Source organism: Tiliqua scincoides, chromosome 11 (assembly GCF_035046505.1).
Source record: "Tiliqua scincoides isolate rTilSci1 chromosome 11, rTilSci1.hap2, whole genome shotgun sequence".
Classification (NCBI taxonomy): domain Eukaryota; kingdom Metazoa; phylum Chordata; class Lepidosauria; order Squamata; family Scincidae; genus Tiliqua; species Tiliqua scincoides.
In genome coordinates, this window is record NC_089831.1 from 27735774 (window position 1) to 27751791 (window position 16018).

The 16018-nt window shown below is 52.2% G+C and overlaps 1 protein-coding gene across 3 annotated transcripts; it reads left to right on the forward strand.

Annotated features, from left to right (window-relative positions):
- Positions 1 to 372: 372 nt before the first annotated feature.
- HYOU1 (hypoxia up-regulated 1) lies at positions 373 to 15385 on the forward strand. Of its 3 annotated transcripts, none has more exons than XM_066639655.1 (24): positions 373 to 494; positions 745 to 838; positions 1186 to 1264; positions 1734 to 1888; positions 2232 to 2308; positions 2745 to 2926; positions 3173 to 3288; positions 3482 to 3665; positions 4132 to 4266; positions 4408 to 4490; positions 4588 to 4720; positions 5156 to 5343; positions 5730 to 5868; positions 5956 to 6016; positions 7336 to 7418; positions 7579 to 7749; positions 8337 to 8539; positions 8766 to 8853; positions 9121 to 9243; positions 9818 to 9951; positions 11112 to 11196; positions 11741 to 11993; positions 12294 to 12383; positions 13067 to 15385. In XM_066639655.1, exons 1-24 carry the CDS (start codon positions 419 to 421, stop codon positions 13108 to 13110), a joined length of 2976 nt encoding a protein of 991 aa, XP_066495752.1. In that variant the 5' UTR covers positions 373 to 418; the 3' UTR covers positions 13111 to 15385. The 3 variants fall into 3 exon arrangements, with proteins under 3 accessions (XP_066495752.1, XP_066495753.1, XP_066495754.1); XM_066639656.1 differs by having other exon boundaries at positions 12297 to 12383; XM_066639657.1 differs by having other exon boundaries at positions 12300 to 12383.
- Positions 15386 to 16018: the final 633 nt, after the last annotated feature.

A 16018-nucleotide genomic window follows, 5' to 3' on the forward strand; every position in this document is an offset into this window, starting at 1 on the left:
CTGCCGGGAGATGTAGTTTACCGGCGCACGCCCCCTGCGGCGCGCACGCGCAGAGGAGCCCGAGGACGGCCGCCTCCCCGTTGCCGGCGTCGGCGCCTCAGGAGCCCGCGGGGCCCGGCAGCGGAAGGCAGGAGGGTGAGTGGGCGGGGCGGCTGCCCGGCCGGCGCCGTCTGCACGTGCTCAGAGGCCCTCTCGCGGCCGGCGGAGACGTGGCCCAATGGGAGCGCGCGGGGCGGCGCGCGGGCCAATCGGCGCCCGCCGCGTCCGTGCGGGGCGGGAGGAGGCGCGCAGGCCCCGCCTCCCGCCTCGCAAGCCCCGCACAGCACAGGGACGCCGCCGGCCGGCCGCGCTGCAACCCGCGCTCGAAGCCGCCGCCTCGCCCCGCTCGCGGACGGAGCCTCCGCCAGCCGCGCCCAGCATGGCCCGCGCGCCCCGCTGGCCTCTGCCGGCCACCCTGCTGCTGTTGTCGCCGCTGCTGCTGCTGCCCCGCTCCGGTAGGCGCCCCGCCGCGGGCTCGGCCCCTCGCGCCCAGCGCCGGGGTCCTCGGGCAAGGCCTCGGGGCTGGGGCCTGCTCGGCGGCGTCCCCTCCGGCTCGGGAGGGCTCCGGTAGGGTGGGGGTCGTGGGGCTGCTGGGCAGGGCCCTCCTCGGGAGTCCTTCCCCGGCGCCCCTCCAGCAAGGGCAGCGCTGCCCGTGGCCGGCTCGAGGCCCTCATGGTGCCGGCCTGACCCTGCCTCTCCCCGCAGAGGCGCTGGCCGTGATGTCGGTGGACCTGGGCAGCGAGTCCCTGAAGATCGCGCTCGTCAAGCCGGGAGTCCCCATGGAGGTCGTCCTGAACAAGTGAGTACCCTGCAGGCGTCTGGGACAGGCAGCGGCTGGCTGCCTCGGCTCTGCGTGTCCCTCGGAGCTGGAGTAGGTCCTGTTGGCTCTTTGTAGAGCAGAGGAAACAATCAGTCGGCAAGCAGACTGCTGGCTGAAGGGAGGGGGAGGTCCAGGAGGTCCACCTGCCCCAAAGCATAACCCCGGCCCTCACACGTTGGGGGGAGGGCACTCAGCCAGAGATGGTCATTAACGTCAAAAGCTTGAATCCAGGAGTAGGGAACAGGTTGTGGGTCTACGTGCCAGCGAGCCCTGCCTGACTCCCACCCCCACAAAGGCTCCTAGCGTAACATTCCTTTTTGTCATAGGGAGTCTCGGAGGAAGACGCCGGTGGCTGTGGCCCTGAAAGAGAATGAGCGCCTCTTTGGCGACAGTGCAGCGGGAATGGTAAGCCGCAGACCTTCAGCTCTGGGTTAGTTATTCCTGTCTTTTTGTTCCTGAGCTTCAGGCAGCTGGAATGAGGTTGGATGCCATCTCTGCTGCCTGCCTCCTTTTGCCCCAGTTGTGGATGCCATTCTTGCACACGTGCCTTCCTGCTCAGATGCACTGGAGGTCTTTTTCCAGGCCTTCCCTACTCAGTAGCTCAGAGCATGTGCACGCAGAGAAGGACCTCTTGTGCTTTTAGCGTCATGGTTTTGAGCACACAGCCTGTGGATTCGTTCTTTTGCTCTGGCTCTGCGGGAGCTGTCAGGTAAGGAGGACACAAGGGGCTGCCCTGCTTGGCAAGTGCTTTAGTTGATTGTGGGGCAGCGCTTACAGTGTTAAGATGTAGTGGTTTTTATAGTGAGCGGTGGGAGACATAAGGAGCTACACTGTTCAGGAAGAGGAGCTGGATTAACCATGCTGTCTTCCGCAGGCCGCCAAAAGCCCAAAGCTGACATTCCGTTACTTCCAAGATCTTCTGGGCAAGAACATGGAGAACCCCCAGGTGGCACGTTACCAGTCACAGTTCCCAGAGCACGAGCTGGTGAAAGATGCAAGGAGGGGCACCGTGATGTTCAAGCTGCCAGAGTGAGTGCCCAGTTTGGGTATATGTGGCTTCATTGGGTGAGGGAAGCTGTGCCACCTTTTTGGGTGCCGCTCAGAAAGCTGCTGCAGGAGAACGGCTGGACATGCGATAGGATCAGCTTGCAGCAGGATGTGCGTCTGTGACAGAAGTGATGCCCACCCACGTCGAAAGGATGGGCCCAGTGGAAAAAAAGTTCCATTTGCTTTTCTAAGACAGTTTCTCAGAACTGTTCCTGGCACAGTACAGGTTGTTTGTCTGCCTGTTCCCAGCAGTATTAGCCCATCGTTGTATTTCCTAGGTGGGGAAGTAGCGTGGGCTCTTATCCTCCCTGTTTTTTTCTTGCAGCAAAACACAGTATAGTCCTGAAGAGATTCTGGGCATGATCCTGAACTATTCTCGGTCGTTGGCAGAGGACTTTGCAGGTTAGGACCCATCAACATCACTTTTCCAGTGGTGAACTTGGCCCCGGTACCACCCGGGTCTGCAACCACAGGCTGCCGCTGCCGCCCCCCCACCAAGGTGCCGCTCCCCCATCGGTGGGCTGCCACCCCCTTTCGGAAGCCCAAGGAAGCTGCACGCACCCTCCCCTGCCCTCCAAACAACTTGTAAAGGCCTTGGAGGGTCTAAAAGCTTCACTTTCTGATGTTTTTCAGCCTTCCAAGGGATTTATAAGGCCTTTGCGGGGTCAGGAAAGCAGTGCACTGCTTCCCTTGTCCTCAGAACGCTTCTGGGACCCAAGTGGCATAAGGCGCGTGCTGCGAGAATGAATGGTGCCACCCCCCCTCAGTATGGCATATAGGCAAAGAAGCAACATTTTAAAAGGCGCTAACGTGTTGGTGACACTTTTCCACCGAGCAGAGCAGACCGTCAAAGATATTGTGATCACCGTCCCTGCCTACTTCAACCAGGCGGAGAGAAGAGCTGTTTTGCACGCAGCACAAATGGCAGATCTGAAAGTCTTGCAGCTTATCAGCGACAACACCGCTGTGGCTTTGAACTACGGAGTGTTCCGGAGGAAGGACATCAATGCAACAGCCCAGGTGCTCACGGCTGGAGGGGGTCTGTGCCTGTGCCTTTTTTTCTGCAGCTCACCGTTACGCTTTTGTGATTCTCTCTGAATCCACAGAGAGTTGTGTGAAAAGGAACAGTCATATTTAGCAGCCTGACAGAGTAGTATTTTTCTGTTTGAGCTTCATGAGGGGATATCGAGAGCGGGTTTTTCAAAGCCATGAGTTCTATATGCTGGCCTGCAGTGCATCCTCAAGCTGCTGTTCTTTGCCTTGCAGAATATCATGTTCTACGACATGGGAGCTGGTAGCACAGTGTGCACCGTTGTAACTTATCAGACAGTAAAAACCAAGGACTCGGGCACCCAGCCGCAACTGCAGATCCGGGGTGTCGGGTAGGTGCCCCTTCCTAAGACAGAGGAGGGTCTGGACTATTCCACGTACTGGAAATGCAGATGGGATAGAGGTGGGAATTAGAAGTGCCAGGTTTCTGCCTTGAAGGGAGCAGGTGTAGCCAACACCGTGTCCTTGGTCTCTTTTGCTAAGTAGTCATGGCTTAAGCCTCTGCTTTCACTGTCATTGGCTCAGCTTTGATCGCACCCTGGGAGGGCTCGAGATGGAGATGCGCCTCCGGGATCACCTGGCCAAACTCTTCAATGAACAGCACCCATCTAAAGACGTTCGGCGGAATCTCCGTGCAATGGCAAAGCTTCTGAAGGAAGCCAATCGCCTCAAGACGATCCTGAGCGCCAATGCTGACCATATGGCCCAGGTACGTGGCAGGGTGGGAGGGGAGGAATGCCTCTTGTGGCTGGTAGCGCATTGGGCACGTGTGCGGATTGCTCAGCACAGGAACCAGCGCAGCCATCTCTTAGCCCGGTGCCAACCCTTGTAAGCCCCATTGGGTGCTTCTCTTCCTTGGGGGGTTTACAAATAGCTGCCATTCCTTGTCTGACTCAAGGTGGAAAATGGAGGACACTGCTCAGCACTGGCTCCACCCCTTCCCCCCCAGTTCAGGCTTGTCCCCAGTGGCTGGCAGTGACTCTCCGAGCATGGGAGAAGAACCATTTTGTGCCCAATCCAGAGATGCTGCCAGGTAGTTTCAGGTATTGAACTGAATTTGTGTCACGATCTGGAGAAGGAGGTGGTGCGCTCTTGTTCTGAAGAACCGTTTAAAGCAAAATGCTGCAAGAGACACGTGTGTATGAGAAGGCACTTCTGGCCCCTCTCATTCCCAGGTGGAGGGACTGCTGGATGACATTGACTTCAAGGCCAAGGTTTCGCGACAGGAGTTTGAGGAGCTGTGCTCAGACCTGTTCCAGCGAGTGGCGGGCCCTGTGCAGCAGGCTCTTAGCAGTGCTGAGATCGGTCTGGTAGGTGCAGGTGTGCGTGGGGGGCAGGGGGTGTCATCTAGTGCCGCACAGTGGGTGGGGGTGGTGCTGCACTCCTAACTCTACTTAGTTGTCCTCCATAACCTTCTGAGAGTAAGGCTCAAATTTTTTTCTTCTTTCTAGAACGAAATTGATCAGGTGATCCTAGTTGGTGGGGCCACCCGAGTGCCGAAAGTGCAGGAGTTCCTCTTAAAAGCAGTTGGCAAGTAAGTGCCCAGCGGTCCCCAGCACTTCTTCTCCTGCCTCTCATTTCTGGCCAGAACCAAGAGCGTGTGTAACTCCTTCTCGTGTTGCTAACCATAGGGAGGAGCTGAGCAAGAACATTAATGCCGACGAAGCAGCTGCGATGGGTGCTGTCTACCAGGCAGCTGCCCTTAGCAAGGCTTTTAAGGTGAAGCCTTTCCTCGTCCGTGATGCCACCGTCTTTCCCATCCAGGTGAGCTGAGGCTTTTTTGGGGGTGGAGTGCTAATATGACAAGAGATGTACTGTGCGGAGGCTGGAAGGGGCAGCAGAGCTCCCCGGACTGTATTTGGAGCTGGAGAGGAGTGCTGCTCTCTTGCATGCCGACAGAGCACTGGTTTTCTGGGAGCGCAGCTGTCCAGTGGTGGAAGGCAGGGCACTCCAGCTACCAGTTGCACATAGGAACAAATGGCAGGGGCTTTGTTGTGCACCCTCCTCCCGCCAGACAGTGCCAGGTTGCTGCACAACCCCATTTTGCCCACCGGTGCCCCAGCCTTCCCCACTTCCAGTGTGGCACTGCTGCATCACCCCCAGTGGCAATCGGCTCGTGCATTGCTAGTGCTGGTGGTTGACGAGCACTGGCACGTGAGTTCTGTTGCGCAGTACAGTGTGCTTGCTCCCTTGACCAAGGTTGAGTTCACCCGGGAGGTGGAGGAGGAGGACAAGTCCAGGAGCCTGAAGCACAACCGGCGGATCCTGTTCCAGCGCATGGCCCCATATCCCCAACGCAAGGTCATCACCTTCAACCGCTACACAGACGATTTTGAGTTCCATGTCAACTACGCAGACGTGGGCTTCCTGAGCGAGAACGACTTGCAGTGAGTGCAGTTGGGAGCCAGTTGTGGGCTCAGGCTTTTCTCTGTTTCCTTTTTCTAACGGCTACTGATCCCAGTGATATGAACCTGGAACTTTTCTGCCTGAAGTAAGAAAGGCAGCTCCTTTCCCTGGCAAGGGTTCAGAGTTGCCCTGATGCCTGATGTACGTTGGCATGGCACTTTTCTGATGCTGGCAGGGCTGCTGTTGCGCCTGTGCATCTCCAGGACAGGGCTGAGCTCTGAGTTTGTGCTCACGGATGCGGCTCCTGCACCCTTGCAGGGCGGCTCAGAAAAGAACCTGGAGCTGACAGTCTTGGCCATACAGCAGAGCTGGAGGCCCAGTCAGAGCAGCCTAGTCCCCATTGTGACCCTTGGCTTAATCTTTGCAGAGCATTTGGGTCCTTGAATCTCACGCGAGTGAAGCTGCGAGGTGTGGGCGAGAGCTTCAGGAAGCACCCGGACTATGAGTCCAAAGGCATCAAGGCTCACTTCAACATGGACGAGAGCGGCGTGCTGAGCCTGGACCGTGTAAGTGCCACCCCAGGGCCTGGCGCCTCATGCTGCATCGCTGCTCTCCCCCACCCAGCCTCACTCTTGCTCTGTGTCCTCTTCCAGGTGGAGTCTGTGTTTGAGACTGTCATAGAGGACAAGCCAGAGGAGGAGTCCACGTTAACCAGTAAGCTTTCCGTGGCACGTGGCCAGTAACCTGCCTCGGGAGCCATCTCTCCATTCCAATTCCGTCCAATCCAGTAATCTTCATTGGCACGCATATAATACATATGGCAACAGCCACTTGCAGGGGAGAACATAGGTGAACACAAAGTAATGCAAAAACAAAATCTAATGCAATAAAATAAGGTGTGGAACGTTATCAGTAGTAGGCTTAGCAAATAAACTAGGTGTACTTAGAGGACATTGAGACTAAGGATTTAGAGATCATCTCCGTTATATTGATCATGCAATCATTGAGAAGGAATTTCAGATTCTCTAGATCAGAAAACTCTTCTCTATTAAGTATCGACCGTTCCAAATACATGGAACAGGAACTAGCAGGATGGAGACAGTAAAACAGAATATGTTGGGCGGTTTCAGTTTGACCTTGATTGCAGGGGCAGATGTGTTCTGCAAAGGGGACCTTGGCGTACCTCTCCTCTGACCATGGACGGCAGGAGGTTAAATCTTGCTAAGGAAATAGCACATTTGATTGGATTGGTCATAAGGGAGAAGTATGGTACCGTGAAACCGTGTTGCAATGGGATGGAGAAGTTAAGGGGGAGCAACTTCTCAAAGACATTTCATGGAGGTTTTAGAACTCAGTGTCCAGCACTCTTTGTTTTAAGATAATATAAACCACTGGATAAAAGTGCAGGCCCAGGAAATCAAGTGAGAGTCCAATTTTTTCCCTCACCAATTTGTCCCATTTGCAAGAATCAAATTGCGATACCATTAAGTGTAGGAGGCTACCAGGCTTTGAATAATAGTATATTTTTAACTAGTAACGTGTGGTTAATAATCATGCTCTGGGCTGTGTTGGTTACCAACTTCCGATGCGTGCCTCATAAAAGATTATTTTGAAAGTGTAGTCCTAAATACTTGAAGGTTTTAACGTGTTCACAAGTTTCCCCCTTTATCTCTCTCCATTCTCAGCAATGGCTTGAGGGCCTGGGACAAGAGGCCACTCTCCCTCTCTTTGCCCTCAGCTCTTTGGCCAAGTGCCAGGCACCTGGGCTTGCTGTCCTCTGCCCTACACATCCCAGCCTGCTGCCAGGTCAGCCCTGTGGAGGTGCAGCAGTGCTTCTGTGTCTCATTTGTTAGGATGGGGCTGGGTGGAGAACTGAGGGCAGTGCAAAGCTGACCCAGTTGGGGGCAGGGGTAACCTGGGCTGTTTCTCCCACTCAAACTGAGAGGTACCAAGAGAGAGATTGTGGCTGGCATTCTCTGCAGAGCCAGACACACACCCCGTGGCTGCTTCTGATGCGTGCTTCTTTTCGGCAGAACTTGGAAACACAATCTCTAGCCTCTTTGGGGGAAGCAGCACTGTGCCAGAAGCTGTTGAAAATGTGACTGAGACCGTTCAGGTGAGCTCTGTGTTGCAGACTGTGGAAGGGGTGCAGGCTTCGTGGAGCCCAGAAGAGGCCACGACGATTGATGGTTCTGATGGGGCTGTGGGTTGCTGGAGAAATCTGGTTATGTGAGGCCTCTGTTGCTTAATCCTTGGGCATTTCCTGTGTTTCCCAGGAGGAAGAGGACAGTCAAGCAGAATTGGGGAAGGAGGACTTTGGGGCTACTGGTGAGGAGGATGAGATGCAGCCACCACCTTCGCCCTCCCCAGCACAAGAAAAAGCTGCTGGAGGGGCCTCTGCTGCTGAGGACAGGCAGGAGGAGCAGGGGGAGAAGTCAGGCTCTCCGGTGAGCAAGAAAGGAGGTGTCCTGTTGGTCTCGGATTGGGGGGCGGGATTTTCAGGGAGCTGTAATGTGTAGGGATCACATGAACCCCAGATGTCATCGCCAGTGAAGTCATTTTCTATTTGTTGGGGAGAGAAGTGAGTGGGGTGCAGCAAGATGGTTGTCTTCAGAGCCTGATTCCTTAGGGTTGTGTTGTTAGGGAGGGCCCTTGGAGAGCTGGCGTTCGCTGACTGTAGCAAGCCCTTCTTGGGGGTAAAGTATTTGCTTAACACTTGCCCCATCCTTGTCTTCAGGCATTTCTGCTGTGCTTGAAAGGTGCTCCTCCTCTCTTGCCTCTTTGGGAATTTTTCATTATGCGGACTGAGGCTTGCATAATGGCTATGCCAGGAGCATCTGCTTTAGCGTCCCGAACAGCAGGAGGGCATGAGAGGCACTCCTGATGTTGGCACCCAGCTTGGAGGAAGAGAGGTCCAGGAGGTGCGCCAAAGGCCAGCCCAACAAGCTTTGCTAAATGCAGAGCTCTGCGTGAATAACACGGATCTGCTGGGTTTTGGACGTGGTCTCTGTTCACTGTAATTTTTCTTCTCTAGGAAGCTGCAGAGAAGCCAGAGTTCGGGAAGAAAGAGGACCCTGCAAAGAGCACGGAGGGCAATGCAGGAGCCAAAGCAGCAGAGGAGGAAAAGCCAAAGCCGTCACCCAAGAAGCAGAAGCTGGTTGAGGAGATCACTGTGGAGCTGGATGTGAATGATGTGCCAGGGCTGCTGCCAGTGGAGCTTCAGGAGTCCATCAAGAAGTAAGGAGGAGCCCTGCTGGATCTCTTATCCAGGGACTGAGTTTGCCTGCAGGCCTTTGTGGAGGGGTTTTGTTGCAAATGCATTTGGTGACTAAATCTGTGTCTGTCTCTGCCTCCTTAGCTGTGGGGTGGGGATAAGATGCTCTTCAAGGTCATGCGTAGAGGTGGCTCTGTCTGCTGCAAAGAGAGGGTTGTGATGTTGGTACTTCTCTTTCTCCAATATCAGGCTGCAGGACCTGACAGCAAGAGATCTGGAGAAGCAGGAGAGGGAGAGGTCAGCCAACAGCTTAGAGGCCTTCATCTTTGAGACCCAGGTAGGCAGCAGAGCTGAAGTGGATTTGGGGTTCAGCTTTTCCATCGGATGGCTGAGCCCTCAGAGAAGGGCTCCGTAGTTGGGCCTCTTCTGTCGTGTGCCTCTGATGTGCGTGCCCTCTGTGGTGTGCTGTGGCACAGCTGTCCTTTCTCTTGAAGAGCCAGGCAGGTTGTTGTGCTCTCTTTGGCTGCTTAGGGGGGTTCTTCTGGGGCAGAAGTTCCCTGGGGGCTTTGGCAGCCCAGCCTAAGAGAAATGTGTCTGTGTTCAGGACAAGCTTGAGCAGGAGGAGTTCCGGTTTGTGTCAACTGAGCAAGAGAGAGAGGAAATCTCCAAGAAGCTGAGTGAAGCTTCAAGCTGGATGGAAGAGGAGGGCTACACAGCCACAACCAAGGTGGGGACCACTGAAACGCTGCCTTAGAGTTTGAACAGGGAAGGTCTCTTGAATCATTGGGCTGGCTGTGCAAGTTGAGGACCCAGTGAGTTTACTTCATATGAGTGACTCTGGCTGGAGAAGTGGCACTTCCTTGTCAGAATTTGAGACTCTGGAATGAGACCGGAATCTGATGCAGACAGAGCAATTTACAAGCTGCCCTGGGAAGCTATCACAGTGTGGCACTGATAGCTCCTTCTGCTGGACTTGCCTTCTGCACAGGGTGCTACGGTCTTTTGTCTCATAGTTGCTGGTCACTGCCGGGTGCCTCGATCTGTGGGTATCCAACCCACTTGTCATCCTGCTGCTTGCGAACCGTCCTCATATTGGGGCAGGCAGCTGGACTGCTCTGGGGCCTGGGCTGTGACTTAAGCTGTCTTGGAGCCTTGGAAGTCTCCAGAGGAACTGCATCCTGCCTCCGCTTGGCGGGTTCCTAGCATCCAGTTCTTGAGCCTTCAGCTTATCTGCAGGTCTCCCAACTGGGATTTGTACCCATTCGGCACCTCACACGTCTCCTTTCCATTCCATTTTGCAGGCTCTGAAAGAGAGGCTCTCAGAGTTGAAGAAACTGTGCCGGAGCCTCTTCTTCCGTGTGGAGGAGAGGAGGAAGTGGCCGGACCGCCTGGCAGCCCTGCAGAGCCTGCTCAATCATTCCAGCATCTTTCTCAAGTACAAGGAACTTCAACTTCAATGTGCCTGTGGGGGAAGGGGGGGCTGGAGTGGTGCTGCGGGTGTGAACCCACGTACACAGTTTGTTGCACCATTCTAATGATGGGGCACTTACAGAGAGGACAGGTAAAGGGACTTGGCAGTCCAGACATTATGGAGATGAGATTGGAAAGGCAAGAAATTGAGTAGGAGCGAACAGGGGAAGAAGGTACAATTATGTCAGCTGTGTACCTTATTGCAGCTGAGATCAGGCTCTTCTACAGTGCTAGTGTTCAAATTCTAGCACTGTAGAATTCTAGTGTTCATTTGATGGGATCAAATGGTAGAGAAGCCATCTATTTTTCATAAAACCATATCCTGTTGGGTGATTTGTCAAGCTTGTCTTGCATATGGGAGACAATGACTGCAGGATCCAGGTGACAGAGTTGCACTTCCCCCAATTTTCTCTTTCTAGATGTTGTTTGAAAATGAGTTTTGTGTGTGAGGCTAGCAAAAAAGGGAGCTGGGGCTTAGAACTGGGAGTACTTGGCTTGGGATTCTAAGCGTTTGCCTTCCAGAGGGTAGTGCTTGGGTTTGCTTTTGTGTGTGTGTTTTGAGGAAACGAAGGGCCATGCTTTGGAGAGATGAATACTAGAGACACCAACGCTAGCTGGGGGCTGGCTAGGTTTGCTTGTCCTTTGGAAAGCTGCAGTAGAATAGTTGGGGTCTGAACACACAGATGCGCGCACACAGAGTTGCTCTGCATGCTTTTCTTCCCTGCCAGCATGTTTTGGGGTTTGTGTAGAATCTGGAAGTTAATTCAAGTCTTCATTTCCAGTTGGGAAAGAAAAGCTGTGATTCAAAATCTTGGGACCCAAGTGTCATTGGTCTAAGCAAAAAGAGTAAAGTTCTGCCTTGTAGCCACCTGAAGCCCTTCCGTGAAGGCCCTGAAGCTTGTCCTCCTGTTAGCACAGATCCGGCTTCTTTTGAATGAATCAAAACTATGAAATGGCACTTCTTGGTTGGCACCTTTCCTAGAATGGTTGGACTGAAGCAGTGTCTTGAGCAGTGGTGGAGTTTGAGTGCACAAGAGCCAGTAGCATCAGGTGGACAGTTGTAACACCGGCGTATATTCTGCTGCAGGGTGTGAGGGAATAACACTTTCTTTGCTCACTTTTCAGGGGAGCACGGATGATCCCAGAAGTTGAGCAGATATTCACAGAGGTGGAGTTGAGCACCCTGGAAAAAGCTATAAATGAGACCACGGTAAGATAAGTTGTACAAGCCTGTTGGGGGTGTCTCTTCTGTTGTAGGCTTTTTCTGCCCCTTTTTGTCCTTCTCCCAACATAGTTTTAGATTTGCAAAATGAGGCCTAGGAGGACCCACCTTGGTTGTTCTTGACCCCCCTTGCCCTTTCTCTTCTCCCCAAAAAACAGGGAGGAAGAAGATTGTTACTGCATAGCAGCAGGAATGCACATCTTGGCTTCACTTAATAGACATGTTGCTTCATTTTAGCCATTCTTAGGGGGCAACCTTATGCACACCTACTCAGAAGTAAGTTCCATTGTGTTCATAAGAACAGCCCCACTGGATCAGGCCATAGGCCCATCTAGTCCAGCTTCCTGTATCTCACAGCGGCCCACCAAATGCCTAACAGAGCTTGTGTTCAATAGAGCTTATTCCCAGGAAAGTGTGTATAGAATTTCAGCCTTAGTAATGCAACTTAATTGGTCAGCTAAGAGGGCTGTGAGCAGCTCCAAGCAAGATTGGCTGCTTTGTAGACTGAGGATTGTCTCTTGTCCTGGTTTAGTTGTGGAAGAACGAGACGCTGGCAGAGCAGAACAAGCTGTCACCAACAGAGAAGCCCACCCTGCTTTCCAAAGACATTGAGCTGAAGATTGAAGCCCTGGACAGGGAGATCCAGTACCTCATCAATAAAGCCAAATTTGCAAAGCCCAAGCCAAAGAAGAAGGAGAACACAACGAAAACAGATGCAGGCAAGAATGCCACCATTCCCCCTGAAAGTGAAAAGATTGTTCCTCCCAAGGAGGAGAAGCAAGAAGGTAAATGGCTGTCATGACAGCAGGAGTCCAAGCTGCAAAGTCACTTTGTACCAGATTCCTGGGGCTGTGTTTTTAAACTAGAATAGTACGTTCTGTCGAAGGGCCTCTTGGCCTTGCATCTACTAGACTTCTCTGTTGGTTGCTTCTGATCTGTAGTGGCTTAAATCTTTTGGGGAGGGAAAGATACAACTTGACTGTTGCATGTATCTTGTCTTGCTGTGATAGTGGGTGGGGTGGAGATTCTTCACTGCATCAAAGTTTCTCCTTTGCCACTGTGGATAATTTTTTTTCTCTTGTCAGAAGCAGATAAGCCAGAAGATGCCAGCCCAGTCAAAGAGCCACCCACAGAGGAGAGAGCACCATTGGGTGAACAATCAGGACCAGACACAGGTGAGGAGAGCCCCCGAGAAAGTGGTGTTCTCTCTCTCCCCCCCCCCCATAATGGAGCACAGAAACCATCTCTTCTCAGACCATGCCGAATTTTAGCCACTGCTTCTGAATTTGGCATGGAAATAATATCCGCATTGGCAATTGACGTGAGAAGCATTTCTGTTCCATCTGTCCCATGTCTGCTGTCATAGACCTGATTGTTATTCTTCAGGTGCGCTGTCAGAAATGCTCCACAGTTTTGATTTCCTTCAGTTCTCCTGACTGCTTTCTTCTTACTCTCATCTCATCCCTGAGGTTGCCACTGGGAATTCTGGAACACCAAACCTCTTGGAAGTTCAGTCAGTATTTAAAAAGAGAAAGAAAATTAGCCGCATGTCGCAGTCTGGACCAGGGTTGCAAATGTGGCCTTCTTTGGCCCAGTCTGCTTCTACCCCTGCATTGCTGCTCCTGTTTCACCTGGAAGGGCAGCAGTGTTTGTGTTGCTCCCAAGCGATGACCTTCTCTGCCTGCCCTGCCTTTTGCCATCTGATTTTGTTACGCTCTTGGAGCAGAAAATGTTCTCACTCTTTTTGCCCCTCAGGGTCTTACACCTTTTCTGTGATACTGCTCAAGATTTTGACTGAATGCTTGCTCTGTGCTGAATGCATAAGATGGGTCCTGATTCATTTCCCTCTTTATTGCAGATGCAAAATCAAAAGAAGACACCAGAACCAATGATGAATTATAACAGCTCCTGATCTCCTGCCCCTGCATCGACATCTATTTATTTACAATTAATTCCATTGTTTTTATAATGGACCCAGTTAGTGAAGCATGGCGCAGACTGACACCAACATGCAATAGAGTTGTACATTTTTTTTCCCTTTCTGTGGGGGGTTCCATGGTTGCTGATCCTGGTGTGTTGTCTTGTCTCTCTTCCTTTGTTTAAAAGTGACTTTGAGATCATTGGGAACTCTTGCTGCGTTTCACAGAATTCCTACTAGAATTGCCACTTCTGACTGGTTGATTAAATCTACCTGGAACTGTTTTAAAAACCGACCCTTGACCCCAGGCCTCTGTGCTACACCATCTTGTGAAGAGCGGGTCAAGTGAGTCTCCAGCCCAGTTGCACGGCCACCTCTCCCTGCAAATGGAAATGGCCAAATGGAGGCCTGCTTCAACCCTGTCTTATTCTTTCAGTGTATGGACAAGGTGTGAATTGGCATTTCCTTATGCCCTTAAACTAGTGCTGCTCTTACCCTTGCTCTGCCTTTGGAGGTTATTGCTACACAAATTGGAGAAATAAAAGTGGAATGAATTATCAGAAGGAAAGCCAAAATACTTGGAAATTAGTAGTTGTAATATAAAATGCCTCCTGCCCCCCCCGTCTCTTAATACTTATTGATAGAATAACAAGTGGTATCAATGTGGACTTTACTTTAAAACAATACTTTAAAAATATTGTTTTAAAACTTTAAAACAATAACAGTATCTTTTCTTTCCATTAGCTCATAGAGACTTGAGCAAAACTCACTCAACTGCCCCTGAAGCTGTGTTTGTGCTTCTACCATACTGGGGCAGGGTTGGCTGATCCAGCCAAACAAAGTAGCATGACCAGTCATCAACTCCACCCTTTGGTGCAGGTTGTCCTTGTGCATTTTATTTGCTCCCACTGAAGGGAGTCCTTGCTTTTTTCCCTAGCACCTCTAGGCAAGCTTCTTAACCTTGGCATTGCATTGGATTTTTCGTGCTATTCATGTTTCTATGGTGGTTTGGGAACTTAAATAGCGTGCGCACCTGTGGTGTTCATGTCTGTGTTTTATTTAATGACTCAACTTATCCTACTTTGCAGCTGAACTTCCTGCTGCAGTCAGTAGGAGGGAAACATTTGGAGGCAGAACAGGAAAGCCTGTGCTTCAGTTTTTTAGAAGCACAAACCAAGTTGGTACACAAGCTATACACAAAAGTGTTGCCACACAGTGGAGAGAAAACAGAATCTAGACGTGTTCCTCTGCCTCCACTTAGAGCCCCAGATGGCCTCTCCAAGGTGCTGCCTTCCTTGGAGCATGTCACAATTTTATTGTCTTAAAGACTGACCCAGACAGAATGCCACCTGCCAGTCTCTAAAAACAGTTCAGATGCTCATAAGGGTGTTGTGTGAGTGAATTATAAAACAGAAGGAGTCTGAATCTGGCAGCTGGGGGGCTTTTCCCTGTGAGTGTTGGCAAAGGCGTGCTAATTGCAGATTGCCAGAGTGCAGGATAGGTACAAGAACTGAATTGTGACTTGTGTACTGCACATTTCCAAGTCTTGTTCATCTCACCCAAGGGTGATACGTGCACAGTGCTTGGAAGTATCATGTCTCTGAACTATTCTCTCCCCTCCTCTCACCCTCACCCCCATGTTTAGGCAGTTGATGTCATAATTTGGGTCCAGCGGGTTCTCAAGATGTGCTCATTCTTTGGCCCTTTATGAAACACGCAGCATTTGTTTTCTTTTTTGTGCCTCAGTGTTAGCTCAACTGTGCTTTCTACTGTGATAATCCTTGATAAGCGAACAGAACTTGAATGTACCATTTCTGATTCCCTGACAAGTCTTTGTCCCCGGTTTTGTCTTATCCTGTGTTTCTTCTTGCCCCCTTTGAAGAGGGCAGGCTTGGAAGTGTTTTGTCTTTCTTTCACAAACGTATGTGGGGAAGGAGTGGGATTTTCCTCCTCTTCCCTCTGCTGCTGCCTTTTGAGCACTGCCTGTAACTGAACAAAGCCAAACCCCAGAAGTCGTTGAGTCTCTGAGCACTGCTTTCCCACCGCCTGGACTCAGAGGAAACCTTGTGCAGCTCCCCTTTGCCGCATTGGCACTTATGCAGCAGTGGGTCTGGAACTGTTGGTCTTCTGCCAGTGCTTGGGTACTTGGTCAGTTCTGCTACATTTTTTCCTTTGGGAGGAAGGAAGGGGGTGAGGATGTTCAGATTTAAATTGTCTGGTTCAAATGTACTTTTTTCTGAAATGGTTTCAATAAAATGACTTGCTTTCTACAGTCTTGTCCTTTTTTAAAGAAGCTGGAAAGTGAAGTGATGGCTGCACCACAAGGTTTGAATGAGTGGGGGGAGCACTCTGCTCAGTAGCATATACGCCCCCACCAGGGGGATGGGGTGGGTTGGCTCAGTGTCCTTCAGAAAGCACCACCACCCTGTGAGGCACCCAGGCAACCACAGCAGCAGTGCTTTCAGAAGGGCTGGGGCAGAGGCACTATCTCCCCTGCTGCTCCCCTACACCCACCTGGCCCCTACCCCCCCCTTGTGTGCCATCAGTTCTCCAAGGTTGAGAAGGCCCTTGGGCCTGCGGGTGTTGAACGTGGCCCTGCTCCCTTCCCCTCCCCTGGGAAGGGTAGAGACGCCCTGGCCTTTGCTGAGCCTGCTCGTGGGGACAAGTCCTGCCTTGCGCGCAATGGAACCTCCTTGGCCAGAGGCAGTCTACCCTACCCACTCTAGGGGCGGGGCTTCTCGGTCACTAGGTGGCGCTCGGGAGGGAGACTGCCCGCCTTCTCGCTCGCTCCCGCTTCCGGTCCCCCGCAGCCACCTCCGGCGCAGGCGCACTCTCGCCCCGAGGGAGACGCGGCCCGGCACCACCTCGGGAACGAGCGAGCGGTGATTGGAG